Consider the following 21057-nt stretch of genomic DNA (forward strand, 5'->3'; position numbering starts at 1 on the left):
CAATATCATGAAGCGGAACTACTTCCGCATTGACATTTGTAAGTTCATGACATTCAGCTGAATCGCCTCTCAGAAATGACCCCTGCGGGTGTGATATGTTGATATTTGACAGGCATAGGATGTGGACGTGAAAACTGGTGTTGGATGGACCTCTGGAGTTTGAGGACGAAAGTTGAGACTGATGGTGTTAGATGTCAGCCTGAATGATTGTGTTCAATTAGGACAAGAAGACTATTAAGAAGGGGTCTTTGTTCTTGGCGTGCATATGGGTTTGATACATGATTGGGTGATTAATCTATGCATTCCATGTCTACCAAGGAGCAGTAGTACTGACTGTTTGATGAGAGTATGAGTGCGGACATGAAACGGCAGCGTTTGACGATGTATGATGACATCTGCTTCGAATAATTAGGGAGCAAAGGTTCGTATTTGACAAACATCGAGGTGTATTGGATAGGAACACGGTGCAATGGGAGGTTAAAGTCAAACCTGGGAGCCTCACAGACTTGTGGGACTTTAGCGACATTGATGATATTGATGACTTTGGCAACTTCAACGACTTCAACGACTTCAATGACTTTAGAGACTTTGATGACTTTGGCAACTTCGACGACTTTAGTGAATTCAACGACTTCAGCAACTTTAAATATTAGGTTTAGATACTACAGGGACTTTGGGCACAAGATCCGCTTCGAATTACGGAGCAAAAGTTATTACTTGAAGGAGGTCAAGGTGTTTTCGACAGAGGAGTAATTGCGTGTGGTGTTCAAGTCAAATGTGGCAGCTTGGAGGCTGGCGACTTTAGCGACTTCCGAGACTTTAGACATTAGGGTTAGAGGCTATGGAGCCGTTTGCAACAGTGTCTGCTTCGAGTTACAAAGCAAAGGTTTGTACGAACATCCGAGTACATTGGATATAAGGGCACTGGCGTGATAGGTTCAAGTCAAATGTAGCAGCTTGGAGACTTCCAAGACTTTGGCAACATCTGCTTCAAATTGCGAAGCAAAGGTTTGTATGAGCATCAGGATGTTTTGGATATAAGGGCACTGGCGTACCAAGGGGTTCAAGTCAAATATAGCAGCTTCGGAGACCTCCAAGACTTTGGCGACATCTGCTTCGAATTACGAAAGTAGAGGTTTGTATGAGCGTCTGAGTATTTTGGATATAAGGGCACTGGCGTGAGAGGTTGAAGTCAGATGTAGCACCTTGGGAGACTGGGACTGGCAAATTTAACAGCTTTAGCGACTTCTGAGGCTTTAGATATTAAGCTTAGTGACTATGGAGATGTTGGCCACATGCATCTGCTTCAAATTACAGAGCAAAGGGTGGTACTTGACGAACATCGGAGTGTTTAGGATAGAAGAGCAGTGCTGTGGGAGGTCCAAGTCAAACACAGTAGCTGTTTACTTTGGCGACTTCAAAGACATTGGCAACATCTACTTTCAAATTACAGAGCAAAGATGGGTAGTTGTAAATATTGGGATTAGAGACTGCAAAAACTTTGGCCACAATGTCTGCTTCGAATTACGAAGCAGATGTTTGTACTTGAGGGAGGTTGGAAGCATTTGGGATAGAAGGGCACTGGCATGGGAGGTTTGAGTCCACTGTGGCACCTTGGAGACTAGACTAGTGACTTTGGCAGCTTTAGTGACTCCTGAGACTTTAGACATTAAGCTTAGAGACTGCAGAGACATTGGCCACAAGCATCTGCTTTGAATATGAAGCAAAGGGTCATGCCCTGACGAACATCAGAGTGTTTTGAATAGAAGAGCATGGATGGAAGAGCACTAGGCCATGGGAAATTGGTATGATTGAAATGTGTTTGTTCTAGTTACTTTGGAGACTTCCAAGACTTTGGCAACTTCCAAGGGTATATGGTTAAAAATTCAAAGTAAAGTATCTGAGTCCTCTAATATTACATTTTCTGTTTCACTGTTACAGTCTCTTAATACATGATGACGACAGGAATTACGAGCAGCATTGAGAAAAAAGAAGTCTACACAGAACGGAACCTTTCCTGCCATCAACTTGGCAGCAAGGCAACAGCAGGCAGCGACTTGTCTGGCAAAAATCCTTTCATGGATACCAGAGCTTCGAGACAGTATTCAATGTGCATATTTGGCCAGGAGACTATTCCTCAAATTACAAGGAAAAGGTCTTAAAAGGGTGGCTATGAGTGTAGTATCCATTACATGCAAGTGTTGAGCATCGGAGTTGCTCTTTCCATGACCATATATAGTAAATACTCCCATGTACCCATCTGGGTATAACGCCTTACAGCCTGAGGATGTTTCCAAATAGTGGTGATAAATATGATATACACAGCATTTGGGAAATGTGTGAATCCCACCAATTTAAGTGGAGAATGATGCCCATCTGATACCATATCTAGGCAATGTAATTTTGTGCTGCCCTTGGAACTAACCCGACATATGAGTCATGTCTAGAAGGGGTCTTTGTTCTATCCTTGCCACTTTTGACAATCAAGTACCAGTAAAACCCATCTGGGCTTTTTGAGTCTGAGTTCTTGTTAGCAATATGGCGGTTCTCGAGGAAATCAAAGAGGCGAGGGAATAGGGTATGTAAATATTCGTCAATGTCACTTCTTGTCATGTTTTTGCAGCCCTTCGGTCTTGTCTGTGTCAGGTGTGAGCTTCCATTTCATGCAGCCCTTTCTATTCTAATAGACATAATTGTTGATGTCAATGCAAGTCTTGGGGGGGCACAATGAATTTAGGTACTCACAAGTCCAACGGTCACCATGACAATTGATCCAATACCTGCCTTTCGAAGGTTTGCTATGGTTTTCTTCTATACATGAAATTCAATCAACAAGTTGTAGCATTAGCACTAGTGATGGTAAGCAACATGGTTGTGGTTTTTTGTGATGGAATTGATTTTAAAGGATTCTATCACAGCCACTTCATTTGTCACATATTTTCTGACATATTCAATAGTAGGATTATCATTATTCTAGCAAGTAATGCAGTACTGAAAGACCTTGTGCCCAAACAAGAGCACAGGGCATCCATATTTTGGGTGGGAGGTGCATCATTAAGGTCTTTGTCTTTCAAAAGCCTACAGATATATCCTCGTGAGTTTCATAAGTATTGATTGCCCACTCTGAAGCGGGAAGAAATGTATCATCAGGCTTCACACCTGCAGATTGCACATCAGCGAGGGCTTGGTGGAAAATGACCTCTGCTTCAGGAGAAGGGAATGGATTTGAGTTGTCTGGTACAGGGACAGGCTGGTCATGAAGGTTTGACTGCAGGTCACTGGCAATCTCATCTTGTAAGGTGGTTTGAGTTTGCACATTGGAATCTTCTTCATCAATGTGAGACAGTGGTGGGCCACCAGTACCATAGTATCGGGTAAGTATATCAGGGTGTACATCATGCAATGGATTGGTAATATAAACTCTGTTCTCAATATCAGGGAGCAAACAAATATCCTAGTGAGAGTAAGCAGAAAAATTGATGCGAGAATTCCTCTACTTACCAGTGGAGATTGGTGCTGTGTTGTTGGACCAGAGATTGGATGATGGTTCCATTCCTCCACAAAAATCTCGCAATCTATGTTCACGAGATCAAGAAAAAGAAACGGTAGGAGCCATAAGTGGTGGGGATTCTTGCGAATTAGCCCATGAAGGCGTTCAAGGCATGTGAAGAATGCCTTCCATCATCGGGCAAACTGACAGCCAACCTCTACCCAAAGGCATTCAATTCTGGTGTTATGGGTTGAGCTATGGGAATTAGAAGCCCTCCCACTAGCTTAGAAGACGGTCACTGCAACTCACAATCCCCATAAGAATCAGCCATGGTTTGGACTGTGGTGCATCACCATCCAAATAGAAACCTCAATATTTTCACCCCCTTGATCTCCTCTCATCCAAAGAGGTATTCCATGTTTTTCTATTGTTTGTAGAAATATTTCTAGGGCTGTCGAAGCACGATTATTGTTTGCTCAAAGAGCTACAATCTAAAATTCAGTGAGTTCAGCAAATCAGTAATATAAAAAATAACATTTTGTTTGACAATACCCGTCAACAAGTCCATGGAAATCCCCCAGAGGATGAGTTTGTGATGCCTGTCTAAATGCCAGATATGGTTGGACCATGGCACAGCATATTTCCGATGCTGAATCACTTTGCGTCACCGTAGCATCTGGCCCACACCATCAACTCTATGCATTGAGCTCCTCATTCGATGCCGCGGAATCCGAACACTGTGGGATCGTAGAAAGCCGACTAGGTAATGCAGGCCAGAATCTGGTTTGTGGATTTTGAAGGTCTTAACAAGAACATCAAGATCAGCATTGCAGATTGCTGAGAATTGCTGATGCACATTAGTTTGAATGTAATTTTTCATCAGGGAGAGAGTGCATCTTCAAGCCAATCACTGTTGATGACTTTGCGAGGATGTCCATGTGTCTGGTGAGGTGTTGTCTCCATACTGATGGGATTGACCTTGGCATATCTAGAATTTGCACTATACAAAAAGCTCATTAAGATTGCTTTTATGCGACGTGCCGGGAATTGTAGGGGACGATAGCCTTCCAACATAATAGTACCAAACCCAAGAGAATTTCCGTGTCAACTAGTAAGTGTGACACATAAACCGTCAGCACTTCAACAGTTCAACTGTGTTTTTTTTCATGTTCTTGACCTTGTCGATGCTTGATTTCTAACCTACTGCAATGACTCGGAGCTCAGTAGCACCCGGAGGGATACAAAGGTAAATGTCTGCTTCCCAGTTGTCTACATCTGAATTGAATGTATTCACCGTGACTGCCATCAAATAGACCAAACATTCTGCAATGCTCGGCAGCTCATTACTGTAGTGAATTTGTTGTTCTATAGGTAAGTTCTACATGTGTAACTATTGAATCATGTCCTAACTACCCCGTGGCCATGTTGGTTCTCACTAGGTTCAATCACAGCTCCATCATGTTCCAGCTGACCTTCTTGCATGATGGTCCCATGTGTTTGTGAATCTATTCTCGTTGCCTCGCACTGGCATCCGTCAAGATGAGGGCTGTTCGGATGAATCCCCAATTGTATTGCATGGTCATTCCAGTGCTGACTTTGATTGTCTTACTATTGAATCACTCAAAGATTCAAGAATTCAAGCTGATACTATGAATGAACCTAGTCCAACAAACACTGAATCTGTGCCCTTTCTTATCTCACTGCTTAAAATGGGTGCCATCTTCGACATCAAAGTCGCAAAGTTGCATGCCATCCATCATCTCCAAACCCATCCAGATCTCCATCCAACAACAAAACTCCAGCTTTGCCACTGCTTCAGAATCATCGCATGGCTTTCTCCGACATTCAAGGCACTGGTATGTCAACCCATTGAAAGTCTTGATCCATCGGTATTAGCACAAATTCCCACTTATATCTTGCATGCTCTGATTCAAGTAAAACAACCGGATTATGACGCACAGGTTAACACTGGCGGCTGTCACAGTGGGAGGGGGAGATGTCCATTTCAAATGTCAATCGAGAACTTGGTCAGAAATACCAAGGTCTTTCTTGTTTGCATCAACATCACCTCCACTAGTGTGCTCTTGCTGTATATACTATACGGCAGGCCTTGAACTTTTCAAGCGCTTGATTATGTCAGTAATGCACTTGCTCCGCCAACACACATCCCTCCAAAATTCACTGTCGCCAGATGGATGATTCTTCTTCCCTCCAGAAGAACCCATTCCTTCTCGCTTGTAATACATAGCATAGTGCCTCACAATTCGTGACCTTAACCAACTCTACATGCCCAAACTCTAATACGTGGTAAATTAACTCGCAATAAGTGCTCGAAGTTGTCAAAGTTACAATGGTCGCTGAAGTCCTCAACTTCCAAATATGGATGTCTCGTAAGATGTCATAAAAGTCTGTCTTGCACTCCCTTTACTCCAACACCATGTCTTTGGCTTCTACTTGCAAATTCCAGTTAGTCACACTAGCACACTTCTCAACTCAACACCTGTGTTGCAATTCAATACATTGTGATGTCCCGACACAATGCAGAGTCTTCCAGCACTCTCCCCCAACATCCAAGTCTGCCCGCCATTCCCACAGGCCCACCATGCTAGCGCTCTCCTCGTGCAGCCCATGCCTTGTTGACTCCTGCAAGCAGTGAGGTGTGTCATCGCTTGGATAGGCTGGGAGGAAGAGGATTGTGACCCAGGTGTTGAAAATGAAAGTGTAGATACCAGACAAAGCTCTCAATATGTGAAAATGCGCAAAGTGGGATGGACCTGCATGACTTTGAGGACATAATATATATTTTGACTATGATTTTAGGGACTTCCAAGACTTTGAGGACATAATATATATTTTGAATACCACTTTGAGGACTTCCAAGACTTTGAAAACATGATTTAGATTTCGACTATGACTTTGAGGACTTTGAGGACCTACTACATTTACATTATGCTTACCAAGTTTCTAGCTACAAGTGGAATTCCTATCATAAAACACTTCTGACATCCTCAGCCGTCCACTCCTGATTGAAGCCCACAGTAGTGCAGAGTTCTTATGAAAAAACATTACATAAATTCTAGTCTGACGCTGTTAAACCACAATCGAATTCACTTAAGACTCTCATCTCATCCTAAACTCAACGCATTAAACTACCCTCTCCCAACTCGTTCCAAAAACACGTCTGGCATTATCTTGATGAGGAAATTCCTCATTGAAATAACATGGTACAGCTCAAGCAAACTGAGAAGAAGCCAAGACTTCAGCACTCCAATCTCGCCAATTCAGCCTTAACTCCCAAGGAAAAGCAATGTGAACAGCAAAAAAGATGGCTTGCCAATGAGAAATGCAATCCACACAGTGCTCAAGAGATGAAGGAACAGAACACCGCCAACAAATGGGCATGGCAAAAATGCAAGAGAGAGGAAATGCAGAGCAAACAGCACACGCCTGACACAAACTCCCAAGGCCACGCCCCTCAAAAGCAGCCTCAGACCTCATCTCCTGAAGCGCCTTCAGGTCATGTGGGCCCATCCATCTCAGAACCCGACACCATCCCCATCGGCCCCATCCTCCTGGCACAGGAGACCCTCACAACCATTGTGACGCCCTGCCAAATGTGTGACATCGCCGTCATGACAGACACACCCAGCCCTCCCGTCAATTGTTCCTCCATTCCAGATGACCAAGCATACCCCTCACCCACCTTGTCTGCACTCACCGACCTACAGTTCCGCGATCTGGCAAATCCTATCATTGGCTCCCAAGTCCATGAACAATCAGATACCGTTCAATGGGACGATGGATCTACCACTGTGCTTCCCTGCATCATGAAGAACGGCATAAAGATATGCAAAGAAGACGCTCTTGCAGTATCGTTTTTTTGCTTCACTCCCAGAATCGCTTCCCACGACCTCAAAAAATGTCGTCCACTTACAGCATAGTGATCAGTGCTTTACAAGCTGACAGTTATGCGACAAGATATCTGCAGCGCTTCGCATCAACAAAGCCGTTGTCATTCGGCAAGTGAGCACACCCAAGCCTGCAACGCTTGATTTAGAATACCTGGAAGATCATGGAATGTCAGACCTCATGTGTGTCATACTACATGGTGAGTCTGTCAACATCCATCTTGTTTCTCACCTAATGTAATGCTGCTAAGCAGACGCTGAACAATGCACGAAGGATTTTACATATCCCCACCAGAACGCAACACTTGCAGAATTCATATGCAACATACACGACCCCAACAAGATACAATGTATACTCGACGTTCCATATGGACAGGGCGGTCTCCCGTCATATCTGAGGTGCGTACCGTACCATCGCACGCCATTACAATACTAACCCATCCACACCTAGTACTCTCGACAGTGGCATTACCAATGGATGGAATCAAACTGTCATATCCCGTATTCCGGACCTACATCCAATGATGTTCCCATGCCTTCCGGACACCTTCCGCATGCACATCCGGACCTCCATACCCTTATCCATGCCTTCAGTCCTCCAGTCCACTATCGGTTTGGATCCGTACACCTTCGTACATCCATATATCCATACCTTCGGACCTCCGCAGCTAAGCCTGCTTCATCCACCCTTAGTCCTATCGGATCTGAGCTCATTCCATCTTGGACTCTACCTTCCCTAGACTATCGGTCTATATCCATGATCCATATCCTAGTCTCATCTTCACCTAGATCTCCAGATCCGCTCATCCGATATCCAGACGCCTCATCCGATATCTCTAGACCTCCGGATCTGACCTATACTCATATCCAAAGCCCAAACCTTAAATCAGCGTCTATCTCCTTATGGTAATCCCCTTGACTCCGGACTTTGGTTATCTGTGTTTCTGTCTTGCTTATTGATCCTTGTACTCTGTTCATCTCCGAGTTCATTTACTTATGTTCCGTTCATACTTACCAATATGTTTCCACATGCTCGTACATAGCATTTGTGTTCAGCTTACTGATCCTCTCGGATCCCTTCCAGTATATAAACCTCTGTACAACTCCTGTAAAGTTTCCTTAGTTCGAATATCTATCTTAGACTTCACTCATTCTTGTCTTGGACTGTGGTCCGTCTTAGTCTGACCTTTCCTTAGGCCTAGGGAAGGATTCCCTAGGCCGACTTTCCAGTCCTCCAGATTTATCCTTCCATCTATATCCATGCTTAGGGATTGACTCCCTAAGCCGAAGTTTTGCCTTTCCGGCACTTCCTGTCTTTCCGAGACTTCTGTCTAAACCCCGTCTATCCGACTCTACCATAGTGTAGTCTACCTCTGTTTGTTTTTACTCTGGACCTTGTCCATAGTAGCCTTTCCCCTCCTGTCCTAATCCTGTCCGCTCCTCTGGTCCTTGTAAGCCTTTGGACCTTTGGACCTTTGGACATCATAACCTTTAAACGTTGTAACCTTCGGACGTTGTAACCTTCGGACATTGTAACCTTCGGACGATGCAACCTTCAGACATCTTAACCTTTGGACCTCCGGACGTCCTGTGCTTCGGACCACTCCTCCTATCCTATCCTGCTTTGGACTCTGTCCCTTGCAGCCTATCCTCTATGTGTTTCTATCTAGGGAACTTACCTTGGGAAGTCTTACCTTCGGAACTAATACAGTGGATGAAACTCCTCCGGAAGTTTCTCGCACTCATCCAGAAGTCCTTCGGACTTTGTCAGATTCCATCTGGACTTTATTCTGAAATTAAGGGCACATACTCGGGTAAGGGGCACAGCGCATGAGCTGGGGCCAAGCCCTTCGGATCTGTCTACCCTTGAGCTATGGTCTTAACACAAACCACAGTCGATTGCCCCATCAGTGACAAAGCCCATCTGGACAACTTCATTGTACATTTGTGGTCTTTGCTCCACAGGTCCACGTATTGGACAAATCCCCACCATGATTCTGATGGCAGCATGACCTTTGTTCAAATTGAAACCGGTGAGAAAAAATGGGGCCTATTCAAACCAATCCACAAGGACACGATTACTCGGACCAACCTCTCCGACATAGCCTTAACATTGACCGATCTCTACCAAAACTGAGCGAATATCCAGGACAATTGGCATGGAGAAATTGTCACTCTCTTGCCAAGTGACATGCTGTGAGTGCATCATGATATTATATCGATTTGGACTTATATTTGGGAGTATACAACCGGCAGGACAGTTTCATGCACTTTACACACCTGTGGCTTTGTTTGCCACCGGGGGGCATTTCTACAACTACGAATGCATGCATTTAACAGAACTTTCTCATTACATAGACCATAAACAAGGCAAAATCCTCACTAACCAAGTACACGCACACTCCTTACCCGCATGAAGTCGCAGGCTTGTAATGCTATCTCCAGAGTTATACAACAGGCCCCTCATCGCCCTGTGCACTATGGTCTTGGAATGCGATAAATATGTGGCTGCTGGCACCAAAAAACCAAAAGTGCGATCGAGCACCACTCAACCAGCGCACGATATTGCAAATACCATCATCAAATATTTCTGGAAGGACTTGAAGACGGCAACCAAGACATATCGCAAGAAGCAGACGGACGGGAGCAACAGCCAAATGCATCCAGGGGAACCCATCAGTAGAGAAGAACCGTTGACCTGCCTAAAGTGCTTTACAACATTGTAATGTTGTCTGATTCATTTACATACCTTCAATCTCAGAGACTTCATATACCCACACTCCTACAATACCATAACATCAATTTGACTTCTGTCGCTTAGAGGACTCTATGGACGCTCGGACTTTGGGGCATCCAGCAATCTCCTGGACTCGTGCTTGTTTAAGTAGTGCTCTCCATTCATACATAACATTTGCATAGATATGGCCACTGAGTTAAACCTCAATGTTGCATTTCGCAAAGCCTGCCTAAGTACAAATATTGACTTGTTAAACGAGTCAGACATGACTCATATGTCGGGTTAGTTCCAAGGGCAGCACAAAATTACATTGCCTAGATATGGTATCAGATGGGCATCATTCTCCACTTAAATTGGTGGGATTCACACATTTCCCAAATGCTGTGTATATCATATTTATCACCACTATTTGGAAACATCCTCAGGCTGTAAGGCGTTATACCCAGATGGGTACATGGGAGTATTTACTATATATGGTCATGGAAAGAGCAACTCCGATGCTCAACACTTGCATGTAATGGATACTACACTCATAGCCACCCTTTTAAGACCTTTTCCTTGTAATTTGAGGAATATGTCTCCTGGCCAAATATGCACATTGAATACTGTCTCGAAGCTCTGGTATCCATGAAAGGATTTTTGCCAGACAAGTCGCTGCCTGCTGTTGCCTTGCTGCCAAGTTGATGGCAGGAAAGGTTCCGTTCTGTGTAGACTTCTTTTTTCTCAATGCTGCTCGTAATTCTGTCGTCATCATGTATTAAGAGACTGTAACAGTGAAACAGAAAATGTAATATTAGAGGACTCAGATACTTTACTTTGAATTTTTACCATATACCCTTGGAAGTTGCCAAAGTCTTGGAAGTCTCCAAAGTAACTAGAACAACACATTTCAATCATACCAATTTCCCATGGCCTAGTGCTCTTCCATCCATGCTCTTCTATTCAAAACACTCTGATGTTCGTCAGGCATGACCCTTTGCTTCATAATTCAAAGCAGATGCTTGTGGCCAATGTCTCTGCAGTCTCTAAGCTTAATGTCTAAAGTCTCAGGAGTCACTAAAGCTGCCAAAGTCACTAGTCTAGTCTCCCAAGGTGCCACAGTGGACTCAAACCTCCCATGCCAGTGCCCTTCTATCCCAAATGCTCCAACCTCCCTCAAGTACAAACATCTGCTTCGTAATTCGAAGCAGACATTGTGGCCAAAGTTTTTGCAGTCTCTAATCCCAATATTTACAACTACCCATCTTTGCTCTGTAATTTGAAGTAGATGTTGCCAATGTCTTTGAAGTCGCCAAAGTAAACAGCTACTGTGTTTGACTTGGACCTCCCACAGCACTGCTCTTCTATCCTAAACACTCCGATGTTCGTCAAGTACCACCCTTTGCTCTGTAATTTGAAGCAGATGCATGTGGCCAACATCTCCATAGTCACTAAGCTTAATATCTAAAGCCTCAGAAGTCGCTAAAGCTGTTAAATTTGCCAGTCCAGTCTCCCAAGGTGCTACATCTGACTTCAACCTCTCACGCCAGTGCCCTTATATCCAAAATACTCAGACGCTCATACAAACCTCTACTTCGTAATTCGAAGCAGATGTCGCCAAAGTCTTGGAGGTCTCCGAAGCTGCTATATTTGACTTGAACCCCTTGGTACGCCAGTGCCCTTATATCCAAAACATCCTGATGCTCATACAAACCTTTGCTTCGCAATTTGAAGCAGATGTTGCCAAAGTCTTGGAAGTCTCCAAGCTGCTACATTTGACTTGAACCTATCACGCCAGTGCCCTTATATCCAATGTACTCGGATGTTCGTACAAACCTTTGCTTTGTAACTCGAAGCAGACACTGTTGCAAACGGCTCCATAGCCTCTAACCCTAATGTCTAAAGTCTCGGAAGTCGCTAAAGTCGCCAGCCTCCAAGCTGCCACATTTGACTTGAACACCACACGCAATTACTCCTCTGTCGAAAACACCTTGACCTCCTTCAAGTAATAACTTTTGCTCCGTAATTCGAAGCGGATCTTGTGCCCAAAGTCCCTGTAGTATCTAAACCTAATATTTAAAGTTGCTGAAGTCGTTGAATTCACTAAAGTCGTCGAAGTTGCCAAAGTCATCAAAGTCTCTAAAGTCATTGAAGTCGTTGAAGTCGTTGAAGTTGCCAAAGTCATCAATATCATCAATGTCGCTAAAGTCCCACAAGTCTGTGAGGCTCCCAGGTTTGACTTTAACCTCCCATTGCACCGTGTTCCTATCCAATACACCTCGATGTTTGTCAAATACGAACCTTTGCTCCCTAATTATTCGAAGCAGATGTCATCATACATCGTCAAACGCTGCCGTTTCATGTCCGCACTCATACTCTCATCAAACAGTCAGTACTACTGCTCCTTGGTAGACATGGAATGCATAGATTAATCACCCAATCATGTATCAAACCCATATGCACGCCAAGAACAAAGACCCCTTCTTAATAGTCTTCTTGTCCCTAATTGAACACAATCATTCAGGCTGACATCTAACACCATCAGTCTCAACTTTCGTCCTCAAACTCCAGAGGTCCATCCAACACCAGTTTTCACGTCCACATCCTATGCCTGTCAAATATCAACATATCACACCCGCAGGGGTCATTTCTGAGAGGCGATTCAGCTGAATGTCATGAACTTACAAATGTCAATGCGGAAGTAGTTCCGCTTCATGATATTGAAGCAGAGGTAGATCTTATCTGGTGAATCTTAATTCCAAGTCACAAACACAGCCAACCATAATCGCGTGTGGGGTAAATTATAGGAGAAAACACACCGATACAGAATGAAGCCGAAACCATAATTCCCAAACAACTCACTCATCGTGACACCACACCCTTCTTGTTCACCAAATCATCCAACCCACAAATGTAAGTCCAACCCATTGAGTCTTTTGCCTTCAATTGATATGCACAGGATGTCCTCTAACTCCAGAATTCCTCAAGACAACTCAAAGCGCAAGCGCGAGCATGAACCGTCAGGATGACCCCTCAGTATTGAAAGTGAAAATATACCATCACCAAACTCATACACAACATTTTCCCATTTCTCAACAAAGCCTCTGTGACACATTTATTTCTGTGTCCAAATGGCACAATGTCATTGCTGATCGCGATGTGTCGATCCTCATTGACTTCGTCTGTTCAGTCTGATCAAGAGCCTCTTCTCAAAGCCCTCCTCAAAGAAGTCGAGGACTGGCTCGAAAACGTATGCTCATGCTCATCGATCAATGACCTCAATGCAACTTTCTTGAACATGATAAACTCCACGACAGAGTAAGTGAATTCTTAGTTCATTTTCTCGCTTCTTATTTACCTACTAGACCCAATTTTTTGATGCCCGGACCCTCAGAGAACCGTTCATTTCTGGGTCTACATTCAGGCTACTGCTCGAGCAGTTCTGCATCAGACATTCAGAACACTTATTGTCCAAGGTACTCCAAGGCTTTGATTTGTCAACATTTAACAGCACAGTTCAAGAGTCATTCGGTTCTAGAGATTCGACTAAATGGCAACCCTGTCGCATTTGAGCTATTTTATGTTCGTGCTAAAACAGGACGACTGCAGCCCAGATTCGGTCAGTGTTTCATTGCATCACATTCTAGGGTTCTCATTAACTCCTGTTAGAATCCATCTACAAATGGCTCAAAGGGTTTTCCTGCTACGTTGGATTGGCTTATGACCATTTATTACATCATTCCCCTCAATAAACGGGTCAAACTGAGCCTTCCCTCATCGAACCCCCCATCATCTCCTCTACAACACCTCCATAGCGGTCCTCAACCAGATCCCTTCATCGTACAAACACCATTTTCCTTGTCAACCGCATGCTCACATTTACCGCAGGCAAAACATTAGATTGCCCCTTCCTCTCAATCCTCCTAGTTTACTAGTTGTTGCAGGTTCATGTCGCACATTTTTTTTTGTAATCCGGCATTGCTTGCATTCACTTAGAGGTCAATGTACTAAAGACTTTTTCAGTGGTGTACGACTCTACATGTATTCGCTGATTGCAGAGGTTATCCTAGAAGTAGATCATGCTCAACCATTTGCACAAACACTATGGAGAAACTGACGCGTTCAACTGCTTCATTCGTTTCAGACTGCACTCGCTCAAATTTTTCTGGTATGAGACTTCCTCACATTCACATTCATTATCTTGCAGCAGTTTGCCCTACATATACTACATATACCACAGGTATACCCATTTCCCGGTTTCACCTTGTGACTCGTCTATGCAGCCCTACAATTGATCAAGCTACAGATAACACCATTGTCGTGACCATGGACGGCTGCAGAAACTCTGCGTCCCCATATCACCTCACCCCCAAGTTCGCCTACTGTAATGCCAGTCCCATCCCCCTTGCCCCGCTTCCATGAACCCAATCAGTGTAAACCATGCTGGTACTCCTATGTCAGGTAGCGTGCTCTCTCTGGTTTCCTGTGACCTCGCTATTTTTGATCCTAATCATCTGCTGATGTTCCAGTGTCAATTGGAACAAAGGTGGGCTAGCACAAGACCAAATGAGTGTAGGTTGGAATGGACAGCAACAGCGCATCCAGCAGTCGTGTTCTATTGTAGCCATGTACATGTAATTCACATTTCCAATATCATTGTAACAGATCTGGTACAACCTAGAGTAATGAGAAAATATTGTATGCACACACATTTGCACATGTCCTAGTATCATTTTCTGGAGAGTTGATCTTGCTCAGCTCTGACAACTTTCATGGAACACCATCCATTCTCAGCACAGTTGGTTCTCAGTGTACCTCAATCTCAAAACATTAAATTCGACCACAGTTGAAGGATCCGCGACTCCACATAATCATTATCTATAGCACGTTGAACTACAGACCACTGAAATGGAATATCCACGTTTGTGTGTGGAATTGTGGATCAACAATATTGCCATTTGTGGCACCTCAACATTACTCACACTCTGCTTGCCTCGATTACTCAAATCCTTGACTTAAGCTCTTCGTTACTTGTTCATCAACTACATTCAATCTCACCGTAACTTCTCATTGGAAATTCCAGCAGGTCGTTTCTCAGTGGTTTATATCTCTATGAACACGCGCTCAACAAGCACTCTGACTCTAAATACCTGCCCATCTGCGTTTCAACACCTCACCAGCGCACATCCAGCATTTCGTTGATATCCCTAACCAACCTAAACTTTTCCTTGGAAATTTCAGCGAGTCTTCTCTCCATGGTTCAGTCCCTCAACTTCTCAAACTGTGCATTGCCTTACACCCTCTCTGACATGTCACATGCCTCGGTCCAACACTACCTCCTCAAGAAAGCCAAAGGCCGCGAATTCCACACCTCGTATACGGCCTGCAGCCATGTCTGTGACTCGAAAACCTCCAGTCGAAGATCATGCTCCTGGTGAGACAAATCCTCATCATCATTCACAACACCTCATTTCCATTCCTTAGACAATGACAAGGGATCAACGTCCCTTGGAGCTTCATCTTGGCCAGAGAACCCATGGGCAGACGTCGAGCAAATCACCACACGGCCAAAATGGGGCCCTACATGTACATCGACCAAATATCTACCAACACTCGTCTGACTCCTTTACTCCAGTCGTCGACTATTGCAGCAAGCCAGGCCAATTCTGGCCGAATGGACAAGAGCCTCCCTTCAAAGGTCAGAAAGCCGTGAAGCGTATCTTCGTCACCAAAGGCAAAATGCAACCGCGCAAAGAGATCACCAAAAATTACGAAGAAATCAAAGAGCTGAAGAACTATGTGTCACCTGACATATTTCACCCACGAACGGGAGATATCAAACTCTACTACGACTACTCCGACTATGATAATACCGACTCCCACCATTTATACCTCCAAAGCCGTGGGTTTATAGCCTTCAAGAGTCTCTTGACGATGCCATTTGCGAAGGAAAGAGGTCGATCGTCCACCCCCAACTCAAAGATCAACCGTTGCCTCTGTGAATGTTGAGTCTTTGGGAGAAGCTACATGCAGTGCACGATGCCAAAATGTCGTGGCAAAATGCAGATAGGTGGTTGGAGCAAAAAATGTATGACTGCAATATGAATCCTCTATCTGCCCGCCAAGAGATGTATTATCTACCATACCACAAGAAGTTGGCTGGGCAAGGCTTAACCAGCCTAAGAAGTACATCACAGTTTGCACGATTCTTGTCAGATGATGCTTGGTTGTCGGATTTTCTCGTGGACATGATGATACACTCCACTATCTGATGATTAGTCCCCAACCAGTCCAACCTCGTTATCACTGACACCAAGCTCACGGATGCGATCTGCATGGCTAAACCAAACTTTGATTTGTTGCCCAATGCATCTGAAGGGAAGGTTCTCTTTTTCCCAGTGTGCATCCCCGGAATGTCCCACTTTGTTGCATTTCGCATTGATTTTAAATGTAAAACCTTGCACTATGGTAGGACATTTCCCTAACTGGTAAGATGCAAACTGATTTTAACACAGGAGACTCTTTGAATCTCCGAGGGGAACTTGGGAGCTTCATTCAGAAGTTACAGTGGTGGCTCACTGTGCGTTTTCATGGGCCATTCAAAGACCAAGGAAATACCCTCACACACGGCATTCAGCAAGATTCAATTTCTTGTGAACTGTTTTGCATTAATACCATTGCTCATAACGTCTTTGGCGATCCCCTCAGCATCCCCATCCCTGCGCGTGCACGAGAAAAATGGTTTCAGCGGATCGCTTACAAGTATATTACAGCAGTGCCACAAGAAGAAATTCCTACCGTTTCTACGTCTGATATGGTAGTAGGTCCCCCTCCTCCTCCTTGGACGTCACCAGGCAGGCTGCCACAGTGTCAAACTGAAACGGAGCAGCAAAAGAAGGAAAAGAGGAAGCAGCTGATACCAATATTCAAGGAGAAAGCTGATGCACGAGCAGCCAATGTTGTGCAGGACAAGAAAGAGAAGGAGATGGAGGAGCAGAAGGAGATCAACAGGCAGAGGGAAGTCAAGAGGCAGCTCGAGATTGAAAGGCAGAAGCAGCTCGAGATTGAGAGGCAGAAGCAGCTTGAGATCAAGAGGCAGATGGAAGTCGAGAGGCAGAAGCAGCTCGAGATCGAAAGGCAGCAGGAAGCCGACAGGCAGAGGGAGCTTGAGATCAAGAGGCAGCAGGACCTTGAGATTGAAAGGCAGAAGGAAGCCGACAGGCAGAGGGAACTTGAACACCAACACCTCAAATGGGTACAGAAGGTGTATTCGGGTGGTCGAGTTATCGCGGACAACAGCATGGACGTTGACATCGAGCCAGGCGAAGTGACCTCTGGGTCACACGCACCATCTCCAACCAAGGGCAAGATGGACACAGTCAATCGCCGAGATCGTTCTCCTTGTCGCCCACATGCACCCTTTGTTCCAAACCATTCATGCTGTTCATTGTCTCCTCCTCCCCGTGGATCATCATACCATGCATCTCGCAGAGAACTGTCTCCCCCCCCGTCGGCCATTGTCATATAGAGATTATGCTCCATCTCAGTCTGACCGTCGCGTGCCTCCTTGTCGTTACTGATCACCTCCCCAAGAACATTTGATTCACTGCGGTAGATCCCCCTCGCCGGGTAGAGCTCAGGGAAGTCACAGACAGTCCAACCGTCAACACAGTCCTGTCCGGAGAAGTTATCGCAGTACATTTGCTTTCCCTCAAAACAGGCAGCTTGTCATAACAATTTTTTCTTATCACAGCGCCTTTTCCTCATCGCGGGCCACAAACAAACCGATGCCATGAGTACATACTATTGTTACTCTGAATCCTGAATTTAGTTTTATATTTATAGCTCTTGATTCATGCCACCCTTCATATTCTACACGAGCACCTTACACCAATGTACCTGCTACACCGTCATCAATTCCTGGCACTTTGTCTCTCCCAATGGGATATCTACAGTTCTTGCCCTCTTCTACTGTAACAAGTGTCGCAGGGTTGAACATGATGGGCTGCTGTCCTGCCAATAACACAGTAACCCGCTTCATCTTAGATTGAATGAACTGCCTCACACAGTACGACGACCTCAATCCACTTTCCCCATTGTTGCGTAGCGATCCTCAAAATTGCCTTCTCCACATCACTTGTTACCCTCCATATCACCTCCTCCATGCCATATCTCATGGTAGGTTGGTCGTATCCAAGAGGACTGAAATCAGACTGCGTCTATGGAGAGCACAATATCCGGATGTCCCCCTGTGGTTTTTTCGCAATTCGTTGTCTCTCCCGCAGAATGGATTGGTGGGTCTTTGCCAATCCCCAGCACCTCATTGGCCCACTGAGTACCCTCTCAGGTCCACATCCCGCCTATCTGGACCAAAAAACTCTCTTGCTCACAAGGGGCAACGGAGAGTTTGAGTGGTATGAAAACAGTGTCAGGGATATGCTCCGACTCCCATTCAGCCACCGTTTCTGTGGTATGGGTGGTCTTCTGTGGTGACTTGCAATCCAATTTGGACCAGACAACCTAATTTTGGCTGCCCTGTCTGGACCTTTGAGCGACGCTTCTATGCACTCAAACATCGAGCGTATCGGCACTGATGTTGACGACATGGTAACGGATGCCCACATCAATACCCTATTAGGCCTAACAGATGACAACCATATCTTATGGCCTCCCATTGATGTATTTGACAAGTACATGCAGTGGCAAGGAGAATGGATGGCAAGCCTGGAGACATGGTTCATGAGGCGCATTGCTGCGATAAAAAATAGGGATCCGCACACATTTGCCACCCATAGTCAATGGATATCGAGACTTGGCCAGCATACGGCAACTTCATTCAAAGACACCAAGGTTGTAACTGAGGGGCAAGCGGAGTTGTTGTGCTTTGACATTGATCGGTTGGATCCAAGATCTATCGCAGCTTTAGATTAGCTTGGGTCATCGTCATTTTATTTGGTTTACAGAAATCACTCATTATACCCATGCCACACGTCTAGCAATGGAATGTACTTTTACTTACTCATACTTCTTGTACAATTATTGGGTTGAGGAATTCAAACTTCAAGAACAGAACAGTATTTGCACGATACATTGGATCAAAGGACTATCGCTTCATGGTATGCAATTTTGTCTTGAGACTTTTTCCAAACCAATGTCTTATAAGCCCACAAAGTCGAACCTCCAAATCTATGTCTTACAAGTCGCTGAAGTAGTCACAACCGAATTACCATTACTAGTATCTGATATTTATTCATGTACAATAATGATCACTACACGGTCTTCCTCCAGTTAATTCCTGTATACAGGCAAAGATCAGGGAGAACACATCAGTGTCCTAGTTTGAAAGTTTGTTTTGGAGGACTGAGACAAGTTGTTTGAAACCCATGCCGGTATCAACATGCTTGCTTGGGAGTGGCTTCAGTGAGCCGTCGTCGTCATGGTTGAACTGTATGAAGATGTTGTTCCATATCTTAAGGACGTTTGGGTCGTCACCACCTTGAGGCCCATGCACTCAAATGCTGAACAGTGCTGATACTGGATGCTTGTTTTCTGTGGATGTGACTGCCTGGATCAGTGGTGGACCGAAGTTGATAATCAATAGTAAGGTTGTCCTGTATACAGGTGAAGATCAGGGAGAACACATCGGTATTGTAGTTTGAAAGTTTGTTTTGGAGGACTGAGACAAGTTGTTCGAAACCCATGCCTGTATCAACATGCTTGCTTGAGCCACTCCCAAACAAGCATGTTGATACTGGCATGGGTTTCAAACAACTTGTCTCAGTCCTCCAAGACAAACTTTCAAACTAGGACACTGATGTGTTCTCCCTGATCTTTGCCTGTATACAGGAATTAACTGGAGGAAGACCGTGTAGCGATCATTATTAAACATGAATAAATATCAGATACTAGTAATGGTAATTCGGTTGTGACTACTTCAGCGACTTGTAAGACATAGATTTGGAAGTTCCACTTCAGCGACTTCTGAGACATAGATTTGGAGGTTCGACTTTGTGGACTTATAAGATGTCGATTTGAAAAAAGTCTCAAAACAAAACTGCATACCATGAAGTGATAATCCTTTGATTGAATGTATCGTGCAAATTCCATATCTTAAGGACGTTTGGGTCGTTACCATCCTGAGGCCCATGCACTCAAATGCTGAATGGTGCTGATACTGTTTCTGCGGATGTGACTGCACAAATCAGTGGTGGACCAAAGTTGAAAACTGATAGTATGGTTCTCAACCACTTCCGACTTAATGCTTTAATGCATCAACATCGACATTCAACCAGATCACTAGTCTATAATTCAGACTAGTCATCCTTCCCAAAAGACAACCTGGCTGTAGACACTTTCCCTCCTCACAGCATGCACTTGAACCCGATTCTCAACCCTCTGCTACTCACTCTCCCTCTCTCAACACTCCTGTGCATATCCCCACAGGACATGGCATCCATAAATTTGATTGTGTGGGCTCTCCTTGCCATAGAACCACAATGCTAGTTGAATGGCTGGTACTGTGACACACATCTCGGACTTTCTTGCAACTACTGTGCCGTAAATCTCAAATATGTCCATGCCCCTCGGACTTTGCTTGTTCCGACAGCAATCCTTCTACTGTCATGATAGAAGCACTCATATCCACCAAGTCAGTACTGAAATGTTGACATGTGAGTATATGTTCATATACAGATGTTGAGAATCCTCAATTGATGCCTTCCATGTCACAGCGCCTTGCCGTCCACCTCTCTTAAGAGTTTAGTTTTGATCAACGTTGACACCGCCTCAGACATTGTGAACGGCACAACTGAGGAGTTCAATGCCTAACACAACTCCCTCATGTCAACTCAACCCATGGTGCAGCTCTATGCTACTCTCTCGGACATTGACTGACACATGTTCCAGGAATATGGCCAGGATGCAGCCAATTTAATGGCAAGTGG

The 21057-nt window shown here is 44.7% G+C and overlaps 6 protein-coding genes across 6 annotated transcripts; 5 read left to right on the forward strand and 1 right to left on the reverse strand.

The window, feature by feature from the left end:
* Nucleotides 1-7: 7 nt before the first annotated feature.
* On the forward strand, nucleotides 8-653 carry DFJ58DRAFT_844308 (uncharacterized protein; the record flags this gene model as incomplete). Its single annotated transcript, XM_041393067.1, has 4 exons — nucleotides 8-38; nucleotides 113-193; nucleotides 413-421; nucleotides 445-653. The coding sequence occupies 4 exons, from the start codon at nucleotides 8-10 to the stop codon at nucleotides 651-653; spliced, it is 330 nt and encodes a 109-aa protein (XP_041240341.1).
* A 2417-nt stretch (nucleotides 654-3070) lies between these two features.
* On the reverse strand, nucleotides 3071-3747 carry DFJ58DRAFT_665268 (uncharacterized protein; the record flags this gene model as incomplete). Its single annotated transcript, XM_041382490.1, has 3 exons — nucleotides 3071-3454; nucleotides 3502-3575; nucleotides 3699-3747. Coding segments are annotated over 3 exons (507 nt in total), but the record flags the coding sequence as incomplete, so codon positions are not given.
* Nucleotides 3748-4977: 1230 nt separating this feature from the next.
* DFJ58DRAFT_632357 (uncharacterized protein) lies at nucleotides 4978-5331 on the forward strand (the record flags this gene model as incomplete). Its single annotated transcript, XM_041381222.1, has 1 exon — nucleotides 4978-5331. A coding segment is annotated over one exon (354 nt), but the record flags the coding sequence as incomplete, so codon positions are not given.
* A 1380-nt stretch (nucleotides 5332-6711) lies between these two features.
* On the forward strand, nucleotides 6712-8308 carry DFJ58DRAFT_731575 (uncharacterized protein; the record flags this gene model as incomplete). The annotated part of the gene is made up of 5 exons (XM_041386057.1): nucleotides 6712-7359; nucleotides 7469-7598; nucleotides 7653-7797; nucleotides 7850-8010; nucleotides 8067-8308. The coding sequence occupies 5 exons, from the start codon at nucleotides 6712-6714 to the stop codon at nucleotides 8306-8308; spliced, it is 1326 nt and encodes a 441-aa protein (XP_041240344.1).
* Nucleotides 8309-13253: 4945 nt separating this feature from the next.
* DFJ58DRAFT_731576 (uncharacterized protein) lies at nucleotides 13254-14014 on the forward strand (the record flags this gene model as incomplete). The annotated part of the gene is made up of 3 exons (XM_041386058.1): nucleotides 13254-13364; nucleotides 13784-13954; nucleotides 14003-14014. 3 exons carry the CDS (start codon nucleotides 13254-13256, stop codon nucleotides 14012-14014), a joined length of 294 nt encoding a protein of 97 aa, XP_041240345.1.
* Nucleotides 14015-15430: 1416 nt separating this feature from the next.
* Nucleotides 15431-17642, forward strand: DFJ58DRAFT_731577 (uncharacterized protein; the record flags this gene model as incomplete). The annotated part of the gene is made up of 5 exons (XM_041386059.1): nucleotides 15431-15548; nucleotides 15599-15700; nucleotides 15750-16112; nucleotides 16394-16582; nucleotides 16630-17642. 5 exons carry the CDS (start codon nucleotides 15431-15433, stop codon nucleotides 17640-17642), a joined length of 1785 nt encoding a protein of 594 aa, XP_041240346.1.
* Nucleotides 17643-21057: the final 3415 nt, after the last annotated feature.

This window comes from Suillus subalutaceus (genome assembly GCF_016647625.1).
Source record: "Suillus subalutaceus strain FC151 chromosome Unknown DFJ58scaffold_108, whole genome shotgun sequence".
Taxonomy (NCBI): Eukaryota; Fungi; Basidiomycota; class Agaricomycetes; order Boletales; family Suillaceae; genus Suillus; species Suillus subalutaceus.